The following is a 24,349-nucleotide window of genomic DNA, read 5'->3' as shown; positions in this document are numbered from 1 at the left end:
TTTAAGCCTGTGCCAAAACCAAAGTTGCCAGTTTGGGAAGATGTTCTTTGGGACCCACATGGATAATACTTTGAAAGTAATCAAAATGCTAACTCTTAATTGTTTGCAGGGGAATGTATTAATAGGTCATCTGGCAAGCCCCTTCAGGTACAGTTTTACTCAGTCAACTATTCCATACAAGTCTTGTTATCTGGGCAAGGTGGATGACTGATAATTCTTCCATACTTAAAGGAGCAGGATTTACAGGCTTCCAAGTATTCTGCTCAGTCATTTGGGCAAATCTAATAAGGCTTACAAAGAAAAAAAAAAAAGTCTCAGCCCTGCTGAGCTGCCTCTGGACAATAGAAACAATGCTCAGTGTTGGCAAGAATGGAAATCAGACCCTTTAATTACGACCATATGTCAACTTCCTTAGTGTCTAAAATGTATGTCCCAGTGAACTGCAAGAAAAACCTACATTTCAGCTATTCATCAGTAACTTCAGTGTTCAACTACCTGGCTCCAATCCAAAGCCTGGTTGACATCAGATTGTAGCACATTAAGAACAATTATGACCAGTGTCAGCGAACACTTAGGGAAATAGGTTCTCTAACATCCTACTGGTAGTAAGAATTAGCACACCTTTTCTGATATTGACATGGAAATACTTAACAAAATCTTTTAAAAGTCAGTACTTATTGACTCACCAATTTCACTTCTAAGAATTTAGTCCAAAGAGATAATCTGACAACTACACAAATTATACATACAAGGATGTTCACTTAGGAATTGTTTAGAACACAAACAATTAGAAAAGAACTCAATGTTCAAAGTATAAAATTGGTTAAAACAATTATGGCATGGCCTTAGAATGAAATTCTATGCACTTATTAAAAGGAAAATTTAGATGTATTTAAATATTGACATGAAAAGATGTCTGTGATGTAAATTTCAAAAACCAGGTGCATAGTATAATCTCATTTGTATTTGTGTATATTTATATGTAATACATACATATACGTGAATATATGTATTACACATGTATGTATAGTTATATAAATAAATATATTTTTAGAAAGTTATGCCCTGAAAGGTTAACAATGGTATCATTGAATGTTTGAAATTATGAGTAATTTTTATTTTCTTCTTGCTACTCTATATTTTGCTAAAAATTAACAGTATGTATTTCTTTTGTTAATCAGAAAAAAACAGTTATTATAAAAAATGCAAGCCCAGATGATTATGATGTGGTTATGGAATATAGGTGAGGTTCAGTGGGGTGGAATCCAGAGTCAACCACTAAGAAAGAATTCTTGAGACGTCTTTGGTGCAAGTAGGTGGTTTATTAAAGCATGGGGACAGGACCCGTGGGCAGAAAGAGCTGATTAAATTCGATGGGGTTGGGGGAGGTGAGGAAAAGGGAGGTTTCAAGAGAACTTTCATATGCTAAGGAGTACCTACAAGATACCTACAAAATATCTCAGGCCTTGCCATTGTCAAGTTAAAGTTGTTTTTCCCCTCTAGCAAGGCATTAACATTAAGATAGTTAGGAGAGATTCCTGGAAGAATGTCACACAAGTCCCACCCAGGAGTGGGGGGTTGGGGAGGCTTTGTCTTCAGCCAGCCTTCTGCTCCCTCATCAATAGCACTTTCATCTGAAGGATACTCCAAAATACATACCAAGATTCACAAATTCAGAATCATACAGAATTTCTAAACTCTTTCTTTGTATGTTGTATTAATATAGGAATAGGTGGGGCACCTGGGCGGCTCAGTCCTTAAGTGTCTACCTTCGGCTCAGGTCATGATCCCAGGGTCCTGGGATGAGGCCCACATTGGGCTCCCTGCTCAGTGGGAAGCCTGCTTCTCCCTTTCCCACTCCCCCTGCTTGTGTTCCCTCTCTTGCTGTGTCTCTCTCTGTCAAATAAATAAATAAAATCTTTAAAAAAATATATAGGAATAGGCAAACACAAATGCCTTTAGAAGACAGGTAGGCAAAGTAAGTAAGTATAGACCAGGTATGAGGCAATAAAGGTAAGTGACCATGATTAACTACAGGGGACATTGCCAGTTCAAAGGCATTCAAATTCAAAAAAATTTCCAAGCACTCAATATACATCTGCAGGCTGATTCTGAACAGGAAGCTGCTAATAAAGGCCTCTGCTGTATAAACCTAAACACACAATATATACTAATATAACTCTCATACAACTACAACTGGACATCACTCCATACCCATCTCCTAAAGTTGGTTTAAGTGGTATCAAAAAAAGGAGACCAGCTTTTCATATTTGTAAAATTATCTTCCTAAAATTTAACACAAGAAAAGTTTGTTTCTCTTGATAAAGTTGTCTGCTTTCTTCCATAACAGAATAAAAGCAATGGATTTAATTGGCTTTCCCTTTTTGTTACTTGTTGTTCAAGAAAACTCAGAATCGACCCTTAGCTTAGATTGTTCTGCTACAACTGTCTTTCTTCCCCTCCACCACTTAGTTCTCATTCACTTGCTTTGATGGTTATAGTATATACGTTACTCTTATATTGGACTGTATGTCTACACCACTTGAAATATTTCTGAAATTCAGATTGGACAGAGAGAAATAGAAATAAATTAATATAGTGAAAAAAATATCAGCATGCAATACAATAATTGTAATGACTTGCACACATATTTTATATACTTTGGTATTATCCCTACTTATTGGCCAAATTTTAACCTACAAAATATAAACTGTAAATAAAATATGTGGAATGTAATGGCTCACATGGAAAAGAATCTGGAAAACAACAGGTTAAAAAAAAAAAAAGCTGAAGGGGGTAGGAAGTGGAATGAAAAAAAAAAGTGCAATAATTGCATGGTAGAAAATGTATGTCCAGCCACCATTGTGACAAAAATAAGATAAACCGAATAGCATCTTTCTTAGGAAGCTTATACCCTTACAGGGGACTCAAAGCCCATAGGGATAAGTGTGTCTGCAGACTCTACCTTCCATGCCCTCCGGGCCCTGTGCCTGCCTTTCTGCTCCCCCAGGCTTCTTTTCCTGCCTATAGCTGCTGCTTTTCCACCTACCCACCAATAACCTCTTTCTCAAAAACCAGAAACAAGAATATAAATATTCCTCAAATGTAACGTTTTGGAACTAAGATGTTTATTAAAAATTAAAAATTGATGGTAAGTAATTATCAAAATGAAATGTGCTAAAATGAGTCATATTAAAATTAATTATAAATATTTTAAATGGTATTTTATTCTTACACTTATAAGCTGCTCCTTTTTTTAGAAATAGAAATTTCAAGGATCAGTGAAATGCTGGGAAATTCTTTAAAGAAAGCCCTTCTATAAATTCAGGGCACGTGCTGAGTCAAAAGAGCAACTGTGATGGTAAAAAGCTAAGCAACCCTATGCTCAACCAGATATACATATAACAAAGTACATTAGCCAGTTTCTTGTTTTTATTACCTAGTGAAATAAATTTCAATTTAGAGAAGTGAAACTCAAATATACTGGTATAAACTGATTATTTATAAGAAATACATTCCTTGTTTATTTATCTTGAACGCTCAGTAAAATGGAATAAAACCAAATATCTTAGAAGTTAATAAGACAAGGATCTTACATAATAAATCAGCCCCCACTTCTACTTAGATTAATTTGAACACTTAATTAGTGGCTAGTGGCCAGAAAACTTTAGAAAGTAAAAGGGGGATGAGAAAGTAATATCATACCAATGCCTAAAGAGCACTTAGGATAAAGTTAAGGCTTTCCAAAAACATTCCAGGGCGTAAAATCGAAGAAAATTTTGAAAGAAATTATTTCGTTGAAGATAACGAGAACAAAGTTTCATATCCTTCTTAATCTAAAGAAAATCTGAGGGTGCCTGGGTGGCTCAGTCATTAAGCGTCTGCCTTTGGCTCCGGTCATGATCCCAGGGTCCTGGGATCGAGTCCCACATCGGGCTCCCTGCTCATCGGGGAGCCTGCTTCTCCCTCTCCCTCTTATGTTCCCTCTCTCGCTGTCTCTCTCTCTGTTGAAAAATAAATAAAATCTTTAAAAAAAAAAAATAAAGAAAATCTGAGGAACAAGCAAAACTTAAGAAAAATGTGGGGTTTTTTTACCCCCAAAACAAGAAAGGCACAATGGAGTGTGAGTGACAGGTTTTTCTGAACTGATTAAAAAAAAAAAAAAAAAGAATATGGAAAGTGAAGTACTCACAGCATCAGCATTCAATAAATATTAAAAGTCACAATGCATGTGCAGACTGACAATCTAGAAATAATTACTAACAGAGACAGAGAAAAATAGCACTGTCATCATTACCCGAAAACACTAAAGAAAATGAGATATGGTGATGAAAGCATATTTCACTCTTCTAAGATAGTAGAGGGTGGTAGAACCATCGAGCACTGCTAAAAACATTAGAAAGTTTCTACAAAAAGTCTGCAAAGTAGATTATGGCACTATAAACTACCCACTAAAGTGACTTATTAATGTCCAGAATGAATACCTAGAAACCCAGATCCAATGGCAAATGACTGAGAAAACAATTACATGATGTCTGTAGTCCCATTTAAATCAAACTCCACTAGGAAAGCGTCTTCAGTGGTGCTGGCAGGGATTCTAAAGCAGCGGCAGCAATCCATAAAAGGCTTCTTAATTTTCTTGTCATTTAAGAATTAAGCCACTTCCAGTTCACACAGATCCTACCAGGTGCACTAAATTGATGTCATTATGAGCCATCAGGAAATACCCACCGAGACCTATACCAACACTGAGAAGTTTTGTTAAACAGCTGTGTGTTTTAATTGATTTGTATTATTTAAAATAGGAACAGTTAAAAGTCAGTTATCGGATGTTGTGTAAAAGAGATGCCTAAAGACTCCAGGGAGACTGAGTTCAGAAGAAAGCCAATCACTGGAACTTCACTTCAGCACTTAAGATTATTACTAGAGGAAGCACAATTAAATCATCAGTTTATCAGCCATCATTATAAATCACCAGGCAACATATCAGCTTCATTATTTAAGACTCCTTAACCAGTGACTTCCTGCATCACTGAGAGTCAAAGCAATCTATTCAACAAAAGGTACCTAAGGAGTTTTGTTTTTTGTTGTGTTTGAGTTTTGTTTTTTTGTTTTTTTTTACCTTGAGAGATTTATGATGGAAATATAATGAAAACTCACTGAAATTAATTACCATATTTTTGCATGTTTTAGAGATGATGAAGTCTTCAAAATGAAATTAATGGTATTTGGGATATGTAAAATATATATTGCACAGGTTCCTCTTAACTCTACTCCCAGCAAATATTTAATCCAGTTCTCTCATGCTACTTGGGTGGGATCACATGAGGAACTATAATGAGTTTCCTTCCAACTTTATCCACCCAATCCCATTCATTTACCTGTACTTGGACAGCCTTCCCCAGACATGTGGAATCAGAAAACAAAGTACCTCAAAAGTCTCAGTTTCCAAATTTAAAGTGCACAGTCCAGGTGTTAGAAAATATTTGCAGGGAGATATGACACAGGTTGAGCTTTGTATGCAACCCTCTTTTTTAGCCTTCCCACCAACTCTCTGTAGACGCTGCCATTACCTTATATGGAAAAATAAGACACACAGAGTTTTTGAAATTTGCCCAAGTTCATACAGCTGGAAAGCGGTGGTGCTCACTCTGTCTGGTTCCAGCACCTTGATAAAGGCTCTGAAACAAAGCAAGCCTCCTTGGAAAATGGAGTGGTAAGTCTGGGCATGGACTGCACAATGTGAATGTGCAACAATTCGTCAAACCAAAAAGTAAGAAGCCATCAGAGCTACTTGGGTTGTATCAAAATTAACTCAGGAACCAACTTAGAGACTTTAAAAAAACTTTTTTAATTTAAATTCAATTTAGATAATAATACACTATATTATTGTGTATTATTAGTTTCAGGGGTAGAGTTCAGTGATTCATCAGTTGCATATAACACCCAGTGAGCATTATATCAAGTGCCCTCCTTGATGCCCATCACCCAATTACCCCATTCCCCCAGCCCTTCCCTCCAGCAACTCTCAGTTTGTTTCCTGGAGTTAAGAGTCTCTTATGGTTTGCCTCCCTCTCTGTTTTCATTTTATTTTATTTTTCCCTCCCTTCCCCTATTTTCATCTATTTTGTTTCTTAAATTCCACATATGAGTGAAATCATATGGTATTTGTCTTTCTCTGACTGGCTTATTTCACTTAGCATAATACCCTCTAGTTCCATCCACATTGTTGCAACAATCAAGCAACAATAAAGATAATCACTATAATGAATTGAAATGCATAAAACATTTATATCCATGAGTCCACGAAGATATGTAAGAAAACTTTCTTGGTCACCTTAGAATGCTAGAGAAGCAGCTCATTATCTTAAAAGCTAGAACATTTATCCTGCATTTTCTAGACAAAGCATACCTCAAGTAACTAAACTAGTGAGGGAAACTGCTGTTATAAAGCACTCCAGCTAATAAATAATGAATGATGGAATTAGAACATCACCATTTGCAACCCCTAATGAGTTAATGGATCTAGGCAATAATCATGAATGGCTGCTAACATCACAAAAAAGAACGATAACCAAACATTATTTGCCTCTTGGAAGAAGCATCCAGAATCACCTATGAAGTATTCTTGCCCCCAAAAACAAACCTGAATCTGATCAACCCTCCAGATCTAACTACCAGTTTATGGAAAGCTCAGGGAGGAATACACCAAACACTACCACAGAGATACAATTAGGGAAAAAACAAACAAAAAACAGACTATAAATACTACAGGACAAACAACCTTGTTTCTTCAACAAAAATTTATGAGGAAAAAAACAGAGAAAGGAATGAGAATCTTTATTTCAAAAGTCTTAAGAGATGCTAACCATTTTAATATATAAACCTAATTTGAATCCTGATTCACAGAAACTAAAAAAATTTTTAAAAAACTGTGGAAATTTAAGCATCAATTCCTTATTTAATGATTTTAAGAAATTATTATCCATTTATTGTGATAACAGAGATGTGGTTATGTTTATTAAGAGTCCTTACCTTTTTAAAATTAAACTTTTCATTTTGAGATAACTGTAGATTCCACATGCAATTGTAAGAAATAATACAAAAAGATTATCCATACCCTTCACCAGTTCCCCAATGGTAACATCCTGCAAAACTACAGTACAATATCACAACCAAGACAGTAACATTGATACAGTCAGACACGGGACATTTCCATTGCTACAAGGTTCCCTCTCATGTTGCCTTGTATAGCCACACTCTCTTCCTTCCTACCTACACCTCCTTCTCTAACACCCAACAACCACAAATCACCTCTCTAATTTCAAAAATGTTATTTTAAGTGGAATCATATACTACGCAACCTTTTGGGACTGGCTTTTTGTACTCAGAATAATTCTCTGGACACTCATCCAAGTTGTTCAGCGTATCAGTAGTTGGTTCCTTTGTATTACTGAATAGTATTCCCTAGCAAGGATGTACCACTTCATTTAATCTCCATGGTCTGAAGGACATCAGAATTGTTTCCATTTGGACTATTACGGATAAAGCTGCTATAAACATTGGTATAAAGTCCTTGTTTTTTAAAGATACATACTTAAATTTGTATGGATGAGATATGATGTTTCAGATTTGCTTCTAAAAATTCCAGATGGGGTGAGATACTAAAAAAGTAACACTGGCCATTAGTTTGTAAATGTATTATACTATTAGCTCTACTTTGGTATATGTTTATAATTTTCCATAACATAAAGTTTAAAAACAAGAAGACAGTAAGAAACAACTACCTATCTGACCACTTCCACATCCACATACATAAACACACACATCTTCAAGTAAAATTGAAGGTATGCTTTCTTATCTTATGACTTTTAATTTGTGCCAAGATCACAGGAGTTCTTTACCTAAAACATAGAGCCCACACCTGCAAGTAATCATTATTGTAACATTCATTATACCACTTTGGGCAGATCCAACCTAGGCATCTGTTAACTTTCTTTCAGAAGTTCTTTATTAGGCTACAGGGTTGAGATAATAGGTAATTCATAATGTTGGACAAAAGCAGGTAAGTAATCACCATAATCAAATGTATGAGATTCATTAGTGGCTTGTCGTCAAAAGAGAGGGTTCATGTCTGACATGAACAGGTCCTTATCATCAAGATAAATGCTGAGAGAACAGAAGTGTGATTACTAAAGATGAAGAGTAACAAACTATATGAGCACAATCAAGCCTGAAGATGAAGTGAAATGCATTTTATATTGTGCGAAGGCTGCTTTTGTTTTTAAGCTGCTCTGAAGGACAGGATATTATTATCATGTTCAGTCTGCGAGCTAATGGTTCTTCAGGGTAATCTGCAAAATGCTTTCTACGGTTGGTGCCACCACTAGTCTATCAGCTCATTCTCCCCTAGTGCTGTATCACAACCTCCCCTTCCCCCAACTGAGGACACTATTTTTTTCTCCACGTGCGGTTTTACAAAAATGAAGACCCACTCTCTCAAGGATCTCAGGCAAAGAAGAACATGTAAATGCCAACCCATTAACTAATCTAAGATTAAAAGCCGAGACCGCCGAAGGAGACATTCATGATGACTTCTGAATGCCAAGTAATGCAATGGCGACAAGTGAGCTTCCCTGGCTAGGTCTTTAATGCCCGCACATGCACTGTGACGAGCAATTCTCAAGCTTAAACAAAGTTTGTTGTCAAAAGTGGGATAGCTGTCCACAGATCAATTCCCATAAGACAAATCCCAAAGGAACACCTAACCATTCCAGTTGTGTTGTAGTTTGGTTATATCAACCATCTGTCCCATTAAGTGATCCCCTGCACTTGGGTGTTAGAAATAATAATGCTTTTTGTGATTGGATTTGATCATTACTACTATACTATGTCAGGTAGGAAAAGATGGTCCACTAACTGGCTGTCCACATGACACTTAAGGATCTACAAATTAAAAGATATTAGTCAATTCCTTTAAAAACAATCAATGTACAGATTGGTTCATTTCGTTGGTTTAGCAACTTAGAAGTTCTATCAATAGAAATCTATTGGCAACATCATATTAGGAAACTAAGAAAATACAGTTGAGTACAAAGTCTTGTTCATATGTCAAGTCAGAACAGAGACACATAGAATTAAAACCCAAAATGACATAGATCACCAGGAATTGTGCTATAGGCTTGCACTGAGATTAATAACAGGACTGGTAGTGACAGAAAAGGGAAAGCATAAGAAATGGGCTCAAGAACATAATGTAAAATGTAAATGAAAAGAAGCAGAGAAAAAAGGCACTAAAGTTAAATGCGGATGTACTTTTGGATGTCTTTGGCATCCATCTTCTGCCTCTAACATTTGCCATCTTCCTTGACTCTTACAACCAAACATTTTCTGGGTCCTGTGGTTCTGACACTACAGTCTACATTTTTAGACAACCTGTGGTCCCTGGCAAGACACTGGAAGTTGAAACTCTTAGCACTCACCTTGATGCTTAAAGGCTAAACGCTTTGCATAAAATAAAATGTGCTTGCCAAAAATCTTAACGATGGATTTGCTTATATGTCTCATTCTTCTTCTTCAGTGCAACCACCCGTACCTGGTCTACAGAACTGGGTTTCAGAGGGGGCCATTTCTGTGAGCTGAAGTGGTTTCAAGAAAGGAACATGAGAGAAAAGAAGGAAATATAAAGACAGAACAAAGGCAACAGGGAAGACAAGTCTGGAAAGAATTCCAAGAACAAACTACACAGGATAGCTTCTGGGAAATGAACAGCCATGTTTGGCAGGAGCTGAGACTGTGTACAGCAGAGTACAAGATAAGCTTGAAAGGGCAGGCTGGAGCCAGGGAGTGGCAACCACTGGAGCCCAGGTGAGGCATTTAGACCACATGCCATTGGCCTTTGGACAGCTACTGCAGGTTGGTGCATAGGCAAGATATGCACACCATGTTTAGGAGGATGTGACTGATGATAGGTGCAGGGAGGAAGGAGCAGAAGAGCAGAGTTGTGAAGCCTTACTAACTGTTCCAGGTAAGGCTAGAGGACTTGATCTAAGAGGGCAATGGTGGGAAGGGAAAGGAAAGGATTAACTTGAGGGGCTGTGTGAAATATGCATGTACTTAAACCTAGTTTTGTCCTTAATTAGAACCTAGAAAACGGTCATTTGCAGTCACTGTCAAAGAACTACTTACAAGATGCTAAGGATTCTTATGTTGATTGGGAGGTAAACTGTCATTATTATGATCAAACACGTAAGAGGGCATAAAAATTCTAATGGCTGATAAAATCATTTTTAAAGGAAGCTTTGATTAAGCTTAACAGAGGCTGAGAAAAGATAAGATTTTTGATATAAGTAAAAATTATTTTTAAGGAAACCATGATTGGTTGCAAGGTGATGAGTATTTTTAAATTTCTAAAATAATTAACTGCTGATTTTAGCAAGGCAGTAATAATGACTTAATGATTGACAGATCTATTTTTCCCTAGTTTTGCAAATCTACTTTTTATATCTACTTTTGCAGATGTATTTTCTCTACTTTTTTCAGATCGCTATTGCAAACCTATTATTAATCAAAAGTGAATTTTTTTGCAAATGTACCTATGAGCAAAACTCTGAAGCATTGTAGGCGACACAAGCTAAATCATGTACTTCTTAGTGAATATGCCAACCTATTTACTATTCTCATTTACTTAATACATTTTTATTGAGCCCTCACTATATGATAAGTACACTACCAATGCTGGGTGTACAATAAAGACAGAAAAAGAAGTGCCTGGGTGGCACGGTCGGTTAAGCATCTGACTCTTGGTTTCAGCTCAGGTCATGATCTCAGGGTCGTGATATCGAGCTCAGCGCAGAGTCTGCTTGAGATTCTCTCTCCCCCTCTCCCCCCCACCAACTCATGCTCTCTCTCTAAAATAAATAAGAGAACAAGGTTCTGCCCACATGGGAATGCATAGTACAATGACAAAGAAAGACATTAATTAAAAAAAAAAAACTATCCAAATATATAATTTAAAATTGTGATAAGCATTATAAAGGAAAACTACGGGTTGCCTTGAGAGCTTATAACAGGGAGGAGAAACCAGCTCTGGGTCTGAGAAGGTGTCTTAAAGGAAACTGTCTTTGAACTGAAATCTGTAAGGATGCAGAGGAATGAAATAGGAAAAAAAGAGTAGAGGAGAGAACTAGAATCACATATAATAAAATAAAAATACTCTCTAACCTGTTGGGTAATGGTGTCCCATGGCTCCTGCAGCATCTGTGTCTTATAGCACTCATGGATTCCTTCCCATATGTCCTTCAGAGCTAACGGTCTTCCATCTGCAAAAGTGCATGGCAAAGACCATCAGTCAGTAATCCATTTGACACAATGATGTTTGGTGTTTATCTAAAACTACTAGAAGAACGTTATGATTTTTTAAAAAATCTTTGCTAGTACACATATTACTTATATGTCAAAAGAGTGCCATATGAATTACTATTTTCTTCCTGAGGGAAATTTAAACATTCAAGCTTCTCTCCTTTGTAACCATCTAGCAGTTAAATTATCTGCTCATTCATTGCCTGTAGGAATTCTGCAAAATAAATAAAATCCAAATGTATTTTAGAATTGATAGATACAAGCACAGGCAAAGGACCAGGTAGACAGACTCCCATATTCACAAGGGTGCACTATGAACACCTCTGAAATCTTACTATTTCCTCGAGTTCTTAAATCAAAGACGTACACGTTTCTTTCACTCTCTCATTGACTATCTGTAATGTTCAAATCACCCTGTTGAGTACCATGGGGAATAGAAAAAAGGAAAGCACACAGTTTCTCCTGGTACGAAGCCTACCATCTACTAGGGAAACTATGACAAGTATATCAATAGTACACTAATACTAAAATACTGGGTAGAGAGTGGTTGTTGCCAAGAGGAAAACTGCAGTTCTCCGACAGTACAGAGGAGGGAGACATTAACATCCAGTGTTTGTGGCAGGTGGAGAAAGGGAATTGTTAAGGGTGGAAGGACATGAGAAGGAATTGGCATGAAGAGATTAGGGAAGTGGCTGTATTATTCACTATTATTCTAGTGAATAATAATTCTTTTTCTTTCTTTAAACAATTCAACAATTCACTTATATTTCTAACAATCACAACAATTCACCTATATTCATAACAATCCAAATAATGTATTTCATGAAGACCACTATGGCACTAGGAGAGAAATAGGTATCTAAATTTGTAAAATAAAGTAGAAAGAAGAAATTACCTAAAGACTTGGAAATCGCACACTGCTGGACAGAAAGTGATCTTACTACTAGAATTTAATGCTACTTGGCCCAGAGCTATCAAGTCCTCAGAACTTAGGGTTGTGCTCACTTAGGCAAGTGGACAATTGCATTTAAAGAAAGCTCATCACGGCACCTGGGTGGCTCAGTCAGTTGAGTGTCTGCCTTCGGCTCAGGTCATGATCCCAGGGTCCTGGGTCAGAGTCCCACATTGGGCTCCCTTTCTCGGTATCTCTCTCTCAAATAAATAAATAAAATCTTAAAAAAAAAAAAAAACTAAACTAAACTAAAACTAAAACTAAAACTATAACACTCTCACTCCTGTGAGCTTTTTTTTTAAAAAAGGAAAGAAAGAAAGCTCATCAGTATATCAGATCATTAGACCCAAAGAAGTATTTGGTCATCAAGTGCAATAAAACTTGGGGAAATAATCTATCCCAACCCCTAACGCCCCCACCACAAAGCAAAAGGTATTGTACTCAGATTCATGGAGTTTAAGTAGAGATGCAGACTGTAGGAAAAGAGCACTGGACTTGGGAGCCCAGGCTGAATTTGAATTCTGGTGTCAGCACTTAACTCTCTACGTGACTGCAAGTTATTTGGCTTTACCTGTAAATGAGTATAATTATCCTTCTCAAATCCTGTTCATGTGAATGGGCTTGCATCAGTGAACACACCCAGGACTGTGTCAGGCACACAGTCAGAGCTTAATACCTAGTAGGTATCTCCTCCCAGCCCCCACTGCACCACTTCAGTACTTCCCATACTATAAAGCTAAAGGATTCACTTATAGACCACTATTTCTTAGAATTTTCTCATGTTTCTACACCATGCACATTGTGTTTGATGACATAATATACTAATACCAGAGGCAGGGCATTTCTCATGTTTGACCAGAAAAGTTGAACTTTTCCTCAACCTTTATTTTCAATAAATAGCAATAGAGTATTTTGATACATTTTCAATACGTATCTTCATCTTGGCATTTATCTGTGGCAGGAGACCATTATCTTTTGATAAATAGTTTTATTCCATTGACATTTCCATGTCTGTAAAATGAACAAGATTTATTCATCCAATTAACATTTGAATGTCATGTTTAGGTACAAGTTAAAAACAAGCTGCCTTCAGTATCTGTGTTATATTGTTTTCTGAACACATTTACAGAGCAGGGCCAAACTTTGCCCTTAAGATAAGCACTACATATCTTCAAAATACGCACACGTGTGTGTGTGTGTGTGTGTGTGTGTACTGATGTTGGAAGAGGGGGGTAGGGTCTTAAGTACTTCAATGTCAAATGGTAAACCAAATAATCAAATTATAAAAAGATGACATGCTTTTAAAATAATTTTCAGATGTTGAAGTTATAAGAAATCAAGTTGTAGGATAACAAAATGTTAGAGCTGGTATAATTAAGACAACCAAGGTCTTGGGAAACATACATCAGCCAAAATTATGCAGCCAGTTCATGACTGCACTGGAGCTGGAATTCAAGTCTCAGTGACCTTCCTGCCATCCCCGGCAACCTCTGGGGGCGGGTCTCAGTACCCTTCCCGCCATTCCCTGCAGCCTCTGAGGGCGGAGACTGCCCCTATCCTTTCACCACTGCAGCCCTACAGTGTAGTTCCAAGCCCCACTCACACATTGCAAATGCTTTATAAATATTTACTGAGTAAATGATAAATGAAAGGACACCCTCCTTAACTTTATCTCCTCTAAGACAGAGAAAGGCTTTGCAGACTTAGAGAATGCTGGGTTTAATATCTGGCCATCAATAATGATTTTAATTTTACTCCTTAAAATATTTCAGCCTACAATCTAAGGATGGAGTAAGTGGTTCGGATATTACCACTGTCAAAACCCGGCATACTCTGCTGGAACCATTCATACAAAATGCAATAATCAGCAGCTACCAACAAGGTGGAAAGACCCAGAACAAATGTAACAGAATATTTTCATCAGATTTGATGCTACGATTGAGGGTGTGTGACATATGTTTTCAGAGAACCTCAGATTTACAGGAAAACAATTAACATCTTACAATGCAGGAATTAAAACAATGATCTGGTCAACTTAGAAATAACAGATAATTACAGAGTTAAAAATAATAAGTTCAAACATAAAAAGATGCATCATGCTCCTACATGCATGTTTGTAAGAGGGCTACCCACTTTCTAGAAAGAGAAGAGTGTTTTCTAAGTGAATAGACCCATTCTCTAATGGGTCTGTATTCTCTAATGCATTTACAGACTGTTTAAAAATGCATGTATTAAAGATGATCAAATGAGCACTTGTGCAAGTTACTATGACAAGAGTGCCAATCTCTCCAGCTTCTGCTGACCATCTACACTGCAGACAATCTGGCTAATATAGCTTTTTCTCTCACATACAGATATGACAATAATGACTGTGATGTGGGTTCTTTTCTCTAAGCCTTTATCATCAACTTGCCCAGTCAACGCTCATGCCTTCACGATCAAAGACATACAAAAGTTAGTTTTGTGATCTTTTATGCTAAAACAAAAAATTTTGACCTAATCAGCAATTTTTCCAAAACCATGTCATACACCACTGACACACAAAATATATTCAAAATATGATTGTGATTCTAATTATTTCAAAACCAAATGGAACCTTCATTAATTCCACAGAAACCATTAAACGGAGACCATCAAATATATTTCAAAAATCACGTCATAAAAGTAGAGCTTAAATACTGCAGAAACTTGAAGAACTTTGCGATTTTGAATCTATCTATTTATGAAAACCGAAGACCCAAAACTTTAACTTAAAATACACTGTGGGCATAAACAAATCCTTGGTTAAGCTCATGAAACACATTATTATGTGCTTTCATGTTCAGTTGAAGGTATCTTCAATCAGAAACTTTAAGCCCTGTTAAGAGGGTCTATTCTTTTCTGTCTGGCCTCAGTCAGAGGTGACATAAGCATACTCAATCAACAACTCCCTAGTTTTAGACCCAAGATATTCAATAGCACCAATTTTAACATACTTAGAAATCTCATTAATCACACTGAGGCTGAGAAGCTCAGTAAAATCCCCTGCATGCTTGAAAAATTGAAGCAGAAGCTGAAATAATTTCAGCAGCAACCCACAAAGTAAGCATGGCAAATTAAGGCCATTTATTTAACAAGTGTTTATTGAATGCCTACTATATGCCTCTATCTCCTGGAATGATGATACACATTTGAGCTAAAGGAATATTCTGTCAGCAACCTAGAATGTCAATGATAAAAGAAGAAGAGACACTGGATGAAAAATAGAATAATTAAAAAGTACAATCTTTAGCAACTGCCAGTAGCGTTTAATTTAACAATTTTCATATAAAATCTCTCAATTGAATAATAACCTACATGTCAAATAATCTATATATTACTCAAAATGTGCAGCTCTCTAAATTTCTTCCTTATGGAGCACAACACAAACATTCATCTATCCAGGAAAGCTAAAATATAGTCTCTCTCAGGTAAGAAAATAAATTACCTTCTCATGTCCTCTTCCTGGCCTTGGATCCACTTAAAATCTGTTGCTTTTTGTATATATGGTATTTTGCACTAATACAGGTTAGAATAAACCTTTTGGCTAATTAGTTCTCCCTGTAGTTTTGTTTCACATTTCTCTAGCATTTTCCTCTTTAAAACATTTTTAAACCAGGGCTTGATTTTTCAATGGGATTCTATTCCCATCGTATGTTTTAAACAAGCATCCTAACTCCCCATACTATTTCAAACGTTTACATGGTTCAACAAATAATTCTTGTTAAATTTCCTCTATTGTTTGATTTTTCAATTTGAATATCTTTGTGTTAGTTAATTTTTCATTATTTTTCTTAATAATTCCCACTATTTGCTCTTAAATTTGATTTCAATCCATTGAATCTCTTTTTAATGTACCAAAGTTCATGTTCCATTCCATTATCATAGCTTTATAACTTTATATAAGTATACGTGGCATATATGAACTTTCTTAAAGATTCTCTATGATCAAATAAATTATCTGTCAAATCATTTTCTATATTCTGCTCATTGTAATCATTAACGAGAATCATTTTTGCCTCAATCTTTAAGAACCTCTCCAATCCACCTTTTCTTTCCTGTTCAACAAGCTGCCTCACCTCTCACTTTGCTGGCAACCACTTCCAACCCATTATCTCTTTCATAATTTGACCTCAACATATCTTTCCAAATATTTCTTCCGCAGTTCATCTTAAGGAAACCTTTACTTCAAACTGGCCTCTCACTGTTCCCCAAACATGCTATGCTCTCTCCAGCTTGGCACCCACCCTCCTCCTCTTCTCTGATGCTTTTTCCAGCCTCTTCAGAAAAGCCAACCTGTTACCTTCCCTTGCAAGTTGTTGGACGGAGCTGTGGATACTTTACTTTATTCTCCAACTTCCTCCAACTCCATCTTTCTGTTTTCCTGTTATTCTCTTCCAAGCACTCCAAAGACCTCCTCTTGTTCCAGACCACATTGAACAAGGCTCTTCTTCCTTCTCCTTGATGATTTACACACCGCTCTAAGTCCAAACTTTCCATTATTCTTCCTTTATGCTGGCCTTTATCGTGGTTTGCCTTTGAGAGGTAATTATTCCTTGGCTATTTCCTTCTCCCTGTTCCTCCATGAGCATCCTTTAGGCATACAGCAAGTGGACAAATCTTCCACATGAAATATCTGGGTTACATTTTTAATTCTATACTCTTACTCCCCGGGCCAATAATAGAATGGATCTCCAGAAAGAACAGACATTCAGTTGCTGAATGGAAGAAATGTTTCCTTCCCTATTCAAAAGCAGCCCTTCTGACTAATTAAAGAAATATGTCAAAACAGTTCCCAAGAAGAACCCATATGTCAGCCAAAGAATTAAATATTTTGAAAATGAGAAGAACCATTTGGTCTCTTTTTCAATGGAGATTGAGAACAAAGGAAAAGAAGAAAGACAGGGCAGGAATAAATCAGAATTCAAACTGAAATAAATATAGAAATCTCCAGTTGTCATGAAAGGGAAAACTATGTAAGCTTAGGACTCTGGTGAAGCCCTAAGACATTATGTATATAGCTAAGGTTTTCCACTACGTTTCTAACACTTGCCACCAGCTTTTGACCAAAACCAAGTCCTCAGTCGAAAAGGAAAAATGGGACATAAAAAGGTGCTGGAATGATGGGCAGTGCACAAAGCCCTTAGTTAGCATGATACAAATACTTCTTTAAAACAATGTGCTTCAAGAATGGGTGGATGGGGGAGGGGAAACAGTGAGCACTGAAGATGGCAGTGTTTCGTGAGAATGGACTTCATAAACCAGAAGGCACTCTTCGAATATAGGCTACTTATTACTACTTGACAGGAATGTAGTTACCTCTTACCCACTGCTGGGTAACAGATGGCATTAAGTGTGCCCCACTACTTCTTCCAAACTTCAAATGGCAAAAGTAGTTAGGGGAAAAAAAAAAATACTGGGAAGGACTTATTTCTCTTCTTTTTTTTTTTTTTTTAAAGATTTTATTTATTTATTTGAGAGAGAGAATGAGAGAGAGAGCACATGAGAGGGGGGAGGGTCAGAGGGAGAAGCAGACTCCCTGCCGAGCAGGGAGCCCGATGCGGGACTCGATCCCGGGACTCGATCCAGGGACTCCAGGATCATGACCTGAGCCGAAGGCAGTCGCTTAACCGACTGAGCCACCCAGGCGCCCCCTTATTTCTCTTCTTAAATCCATGTTACCCCCGAGAGAACCGGGCTCCTAAATGTCCAAGTAGTAGGAATGAGAGGTACTCAGCAGTAGAATGCTGGCGCAATTTGGCTGTTTTCGCCTTCAAGGATTGAATAAAAATATGTGTTTATAGAAGTGGGGCAGCTGCTCAGCTAGTTTGGATGCCCACCCTTTGAGTACTCAAGACTTGCCATTTTCCTTAGTCAACTACTTCTGTAGTCTCTAAGAAGTATCAAACTGGAGAGTAAAAGTATATATAGATGTTTTGGGTCCTGAGCTTCCTGGAGACAACAGCATCACTCTCTTCCTTATAACCCATCAGAGCAATTCAAATAAGGCCCGATCACACTGTTTCCATCTTTGGGTTGTATGCAGAAATGGTTAGAAATTCCTCATCATTGGTTCATTCAGTAAATACTTGTTGATACTATATCACAGCAGATCCTGTGGGTGCCAAAATGAGTAAGACAAATAACAAATGTCACATATGTATTACACACACACACTACCATGAATTAAGCTTATCACTTTGTAGGTTATAGGTACTCGCTATTAATTTCCTTCCTCCCTCTTTTCACCTTACAGCTCCATTTTCTTGCTTACCATTTCATAGGGGACAAGCAAATAATTCTCTTATAGTGAAACTTGCGATATTATATACGATATGATGTGAAATGATGTGGTGTGATGTGATATGACATGGAAGTGAAAAGAGCAAGTGCCATGTTAGCTGAGTCCTGGGCAATAATAGGCCTGGTGGACACTGGCCAATACAGAGGAATAAGAAGTAATCACAATTCAATGGATTTGCATTTCAAGAAACACAATAAATATTTCTTCTGGAATCTAAACCAGTTGATAAAAGAAAAGGTCATGTCACTTAAATGCGAATTACTACTACTAATTGCTTTACTTAAAAAAAAAAAAAGGTAACAGAAGAAAAATCAGAGCAGAGCAGAGAAACTAATTTTTACTAACAATCAAATGCAAAAGAAATTCTAAATATCTGTCCAAAGCAGGGCTAAGTGAACTATTTCTGAAGCAACAAAAAAGACCCCTGAGCAAGAAATTTTTATAATCATCCTCTTTCTAGGTCGGAACTCTGTTAGAATGAGACAAAGAAAAATCTGGACCTGGAATAAGAGGAAGATGGTAGGAATCCATTCACCACACTGACAGAGATCTGTTTAACAAACAGATGGAGGGCCAGAGAAATCAGATAGCGCAGAAAAAGGGAATGGATTAAAGGGAATAAATGAAAAATTATGACTCCAGAGTAAAGGGCGAAACATTTTTAGAACATCCATTAGGCTAAGTTAGTAGAAAAGAGAAAAGAAATTCTTAGAATATGATAAAGGAAAGAAGCATTTTTCATGTTCCTCCACAAGAAAACATTCAGTATGCTTTGAAAAATTAAATTAGATATTTTAATTTACCTGCATAAATACTAAATGAATTCTGGAATTTAAAAAAGTCCCTAGTGCTCATTCCACACCACACAGAATGGGGAGGGAGGAACAAGGAAAGCTGCCATGTAAAATAAATGACTTGTTGGGGTTTTCTTTTATTAACCATAAATAAAGGGGGTCTTACAAGTATATAGATAGCATCCAAGAAAGCAAGTGCGGTATTTGTTTGTTTTTTTGTTACTATTTTTCTTTTTTTTTTAAGGAACAGAAAGCCATCATAAAGAAAAGATCCCAAGAAGTCTACAAATTTCGTTAAAATATAATTGGACTTGCAGGAACAATCACTGTGCTGTACTGTAAGGGGAGCTGTTGGCACATAAGAGCAAAGTACACGTCTGAGCTCATCCACCAGCCTCGGCAAGACCCACTTCCAGCTAGAAGCAGTCATGTTTCAACACCTCCGACTCCCTAATGCTGACAAGCTCAACAACTTGTTTTGTCTCTGGGAGCTCTTCTCTGGTGATTAACTGCTTATGGTGAATACTAATTATAGGAAAGTACAGTATTGAAGAAGTAGTGTCCTATTTCCTTTACCTGCAGCCTCGATGCGTCTTCGAATCTAGAAAGGTACTAGGTAGAGCCACTGCAAGCCAAAACCAAGAAAAGTATTTCCCCTCCCCCATGGTAAATAAATGTATCCCCTTCTGCTTTTTAGGGTAACAGAGTTCACTGACAATAAACCCCCTTAACCTCTGGGCTCCAAACTGAAGAGAATTACAACAATAAAGTGAGTGTTTTAAAGGCCTATAATAATCATATGGATAAATCTGCAGCAAGAGTTTGTGAATTAGTAACTATCAGTGTCCTCAATTCCCCATGTCCCATGTTGAAAATTTACCCCAAATTGTCAGTTCTTAGGAACTGCACCTCAGATTAAAATCTTCTCACCAGGGAGTCTATGAGAATTTGTTCTTGTGTTTTAAATCCTAAGTGCTTGTTAAACCGCCAACACTGCAAAATTAGAGACCATTAAACAATATAAGGCAGCAAGTGATTAAATCTACCAAATACACATTCAAAGTAGCTTAAGCTACTTTTTAATTAAAAATAAAATATCACTGGCTAAATTCAGATGTCTTAGCTACCCAGAAAAAGTTAGAAGGCTGTTCAAAATGCAAATGCTGCTGATAAGGCCAGAGAGGAAAGGAGAAACAGGGTAGGGGGTGGGCTGGGGAGGCAGCTCCTCTTGTCCTGAGCCCAGGGAGACAGGGCCTTGCAATGCTGACCAGGTTTAGTCAGAGGACGAGAAGAGGGAGTCATTGCCGCGCTACTGGGTGAGAACTCCATGTGGCTGCTGATTAAATAAGCTTTATTAGCCAAGGCCTCAGAGGAGACAGGGTGTTCCACCTTCTTGGCAAGGGGAATGAGTTGAGTAACAGCATGGCAGGAAGCTACAGCACTGGAGATGTATAGATGGCCGAAGGAAATGTTCGTGCTATTTTTAAATATAGCTTGAACTATTTGATAAACCGTTCTTGAAATAATTATTAGCATTTGAGGAAGGAGACATGGGGGCTTTTGAGTTAACAGAATCGCTTAAGAGTGAAAGACATTTTTACTGTAAAGTTAGAAGTACATAAACATTGTAGCTTTACATTGTTCCTACTTGTTTAAGGAAAAGAAAAAGGGCCAGGGGCTTAGTCAACGTTGGGCAGGAGGCCAAGAATCTGAAGATCAGACTTAAGGCTGGGATGATATCATTCACTCTGAAGTCTTGATACTCTTTCTAAAGCATGAGAAAATTTACTGGTAAAACCTTACCTCACCCACAGTTTTCTTATTTTTAACTCTATTTTTTTTTTTCTCTCAAGAATAATTTTCTAAATCTGCTTTCTGCCTTATATGTAAATGTTATGCATTTATATCTAGCAGGCGACATGGTCTTACCTAAAAAGCTTGCCCTAAAGTAAAGCACAGGCACTTGGTAGCTACAGGAGTATAAGACATGATACTCATATTTAATCACTTCGCTTCCCGTTGTGGTGTCAGTCACTTCAAAATCATCCAGGGGTAGCTCTAAAGCCTCCTGAAAACAAAAACAAAATGTGTGTGTCAATAAAAAAAAAAAAAAAAGTACATTAACACAGAAAGGGAAAGAGGAGGTTTTCTTCTGGCAAAATAACAGTTAAATAAATATAGCACTATGAGGTAAGGAAAAAGGAGTTTCCAACATTAATGTTTAACATTTGAGTCCTGGGTAAATAGTAAAACCAGAAAACATTAGCATTAAGTAATTCCAGATTGTTTTTGAGAGACAAAGCAGCTCTGGGTAAAGAAACAGGAAGGAAAAAAAAAAAAAGCAAAAGATCTATTGCAACAGCAACTCTGAAAAATCTTTACTGTACAATTTTAGCAACAAGATGATGGCTATACAAGCTACCTTCTTCCCTACCTGTGAAAGCTAAAAACATCCTAACAATTGAACAAGAGGCTGTGAAATGTCCCTAAAGATTCTATTGTACTTGCCAAAAGATGATTCATTGTGTGCTGAACAATTCCCAGTTTCATTTTGAATAAGAAAGTTATTTTGCAAGAGGTTGAGTTTGTTAGGTACATTTCAAAACCTGAGATGAGTCTGTTTTCTTTATTATTGTGCTATCTGTGGCATATTTCTATGATAAATCTTGATATTTACGATAGAATAGATGGCAAATACTAATGCCAACTTAAACACGGTTTTTGTAAGCAAACATGGTTATAGCCAGCTCACTTCCCACTAATCATTCTTTACTGAGGGACTTTTTAAAAATTATTTGTGGGTGTTTCTGAGGAATTTATCTTAATGTTTGGAAGCAATTAACTGGACATGTTGAGTCAGAATCTGGTTCCATCCACACTCATTTATTTGGGTTGATTCGGGTTGAAGAATTTCCTTTGAAATTAAATTACTAAAAGGAAAGAAGAAGGTTGGTTTGGCTCATTTCTACCTCTCATTAAAACAGTAACAACAAGGAACAATAGGAAAGAGTTACAGGAAAGATTTCAAACTTTATCAATATGAAATAAGGTTTCCTGTGAAGATAAGTAAAGCCACAGACTACTCTCCAGATCTGTATCTGCTTTACTAATTCCCCACTCACAGTCAATTCACTGGGGGAGATACTACACTAGATAAATCACAACCGAAGATACTTACAGAACAGTTTTCACTAAACGCCAGTAAACATATCAATTAAACACAATGAATTAAATAACCAGAGAGAAATCACTGAAATATATAGTCCAGAAACAGAAAGTTCATACAGTAGCAAGAAAGAGATTTTTCTGTTTGTTTATTTGATTTTTCATTAGGCAAAGTTACCTGTATCTCCTTTAAAAGCAGTTCTTCAAACCAAATTATTTCTTTTTGGTCAAAGCTTAGGTTGTTTAGCATTTATAATTTCCTTTCTTTTTTAACATTATAAAGCATTATGTCTTCGTGATAAAAAATCATTGCAGGGGCACCTGAGTGGCTCAGTCAGTAAAGCCTCTGACTCTTGATTTCAGCTCAGGTCATGATCTCGGGGGTGTGAGATGGAGCCCTGTGTTGGGCTCCACACTGAGCGTGGAGCCTGCTTCAGATTCTCTCACCCTCTCCCTCTGCCTGCCCCCATCCCTCCTTAAAAAAAAAGAAAAAAAAATCATTGCAAATACTGTAAAAGTACATAAAATAAAAAGTGAAATTCCCCTCACCCCAGCACTTCTATACCTCTGGTATGTATCCATTTTTAATAGGTCAGTGTGTATTTTTCCAGACTTTTAGAATTTTTTGGCCTACAATCACATATAGACATATACATCCACCCACACACCCTAGATTTATTCATGATGTATGGGGGTGCCTGGGTGGCTCAGTCAGTTAAGCCTGTGACTCTTGATTTCAGCTCAGGTCATGATCTCAAGGTCGTGAGACTGAGTCCCAACTCAGGCTCCGCAATGGGCATGGAGCCTGCTTAAAATTCTCTCTCTCTCCCTCTCCCCTCTGCCCCTCTCCCCCTCACACACACACACTCTCTAAAAAAAAAAAAAAAATCATGATGCATATACATATATTCCTTGATTTTCATTCATGGACATCTTATCATGTCCTGCCATATCAATGCTATAGATTTTGCTCTTTCTTTTAATGGCTTTATTGTATTCCATTACATGACTATGCCATAGTTTGTTTCTTTTAGCATTTCCATATTGCTAGATATTTTAGGTTGATTATAATTTTCTGCTGCTACAACTAATACTGTAATACATATCATAGCATATATATCCTTATACACCTCTATTTTTCTGTGGTAGATTCCTAAAGGGGGCATTATTGTATGAAAGAGTATGTGCGTTTTAAAGTTCAACAGACAACTGCCAATCTACCCTCAGAAAAAGACTGCATCGATTTATATTCCCAGAAAGAATGTAGGAGAATGTCCTTTCCCATATCCCGTAAGTACTTGAACATTATTTGTTTTTTAATTTCTGTGTATTTGATGAATTTTTAAATGTCCTTTTTTGGTTTTATTTTTAAGATTTATTATTATTATTATTTAGAAAGAGACAGGGAGAGAGTGGGGGGAGGGGCAGAGAGAGAGAAATTGACTCCCGGCTGAGTACAAAGCCTGGCTCGGGACTCGAAAGATCTCACAGCCCCGAGATCATGACCTATGCCAAAATCAAGAGTCAGACATTTAACCAACTGAACCACCCAGGCGCCCTGCATTTTTTGGTTTTAAATTCTAGTTTCTTGATTACTAGTAAAAGTGAATATCTATTAATATGTTTATTGGTAATTTGCATTCTTCTGTGATTTGCCTGTTCCTACCCTTTGCCTATTTTTTTGATATTTAGTTTGCACTTTTCTTATGGAATTATATAAATTCTTTGTATATTAGAAATAACTTTTATAGGATA

General features: G+C 37.0%; 1 protein-coding gene across 14 annotated transcripts in view; it reads right to left on the bottom strand.

Annotated features, from left to right (window-relative positions):
- ATG10 (autophagy related 10) overlaps nt 1-24,349 on the bottom strand; it is a 232,731-nt gene that overhangs the window by 66,059 nt on the left and 142,323 nt on the right. For all 14 annotated transcript variants that reach the window (XR_010413111.1, XM_064596329.1, XM_064596325.1 and 11 more), the window contains 2 exons: nt 21,359-21,497; nt 11,224-11,321 (listed from right to left, as the gene is read on the bottom strand). Coding sequence is in view for 13 of the 14 variants with exons in the window: in XM_064596329.1 (XP_064452399.1) it covers nt 11,224-11,321; nt 21,359-21,497 (237 nt within the window). In the remaining variant the exon portion in view is untranslated. The remainder of the gene's footprint in view (nt 1-11,223; nt 11,322-21,358; nt 21,498-24,349) is intronic.

The sequence above is a fragment of the Mirounga angustirostris genome, unplaced genomic scaffold, assembly GCF_029215605.1.
Source record: "Mirounga angustirostris isolate CCGP_5_RB_7025 unplaced genomic scaffold, mMirAng1.0.hap1 SCAF_7, whole genome shotgun sequence".
NCBI lineage: Eukaryota > Metazoa > Chordata > Mammalia > Carnivora > Phocidae > Mirounga > Mirounga angustirostris.
This window is presented reverse-complemented; position numbering and strand designations above follow the sequence as displayed.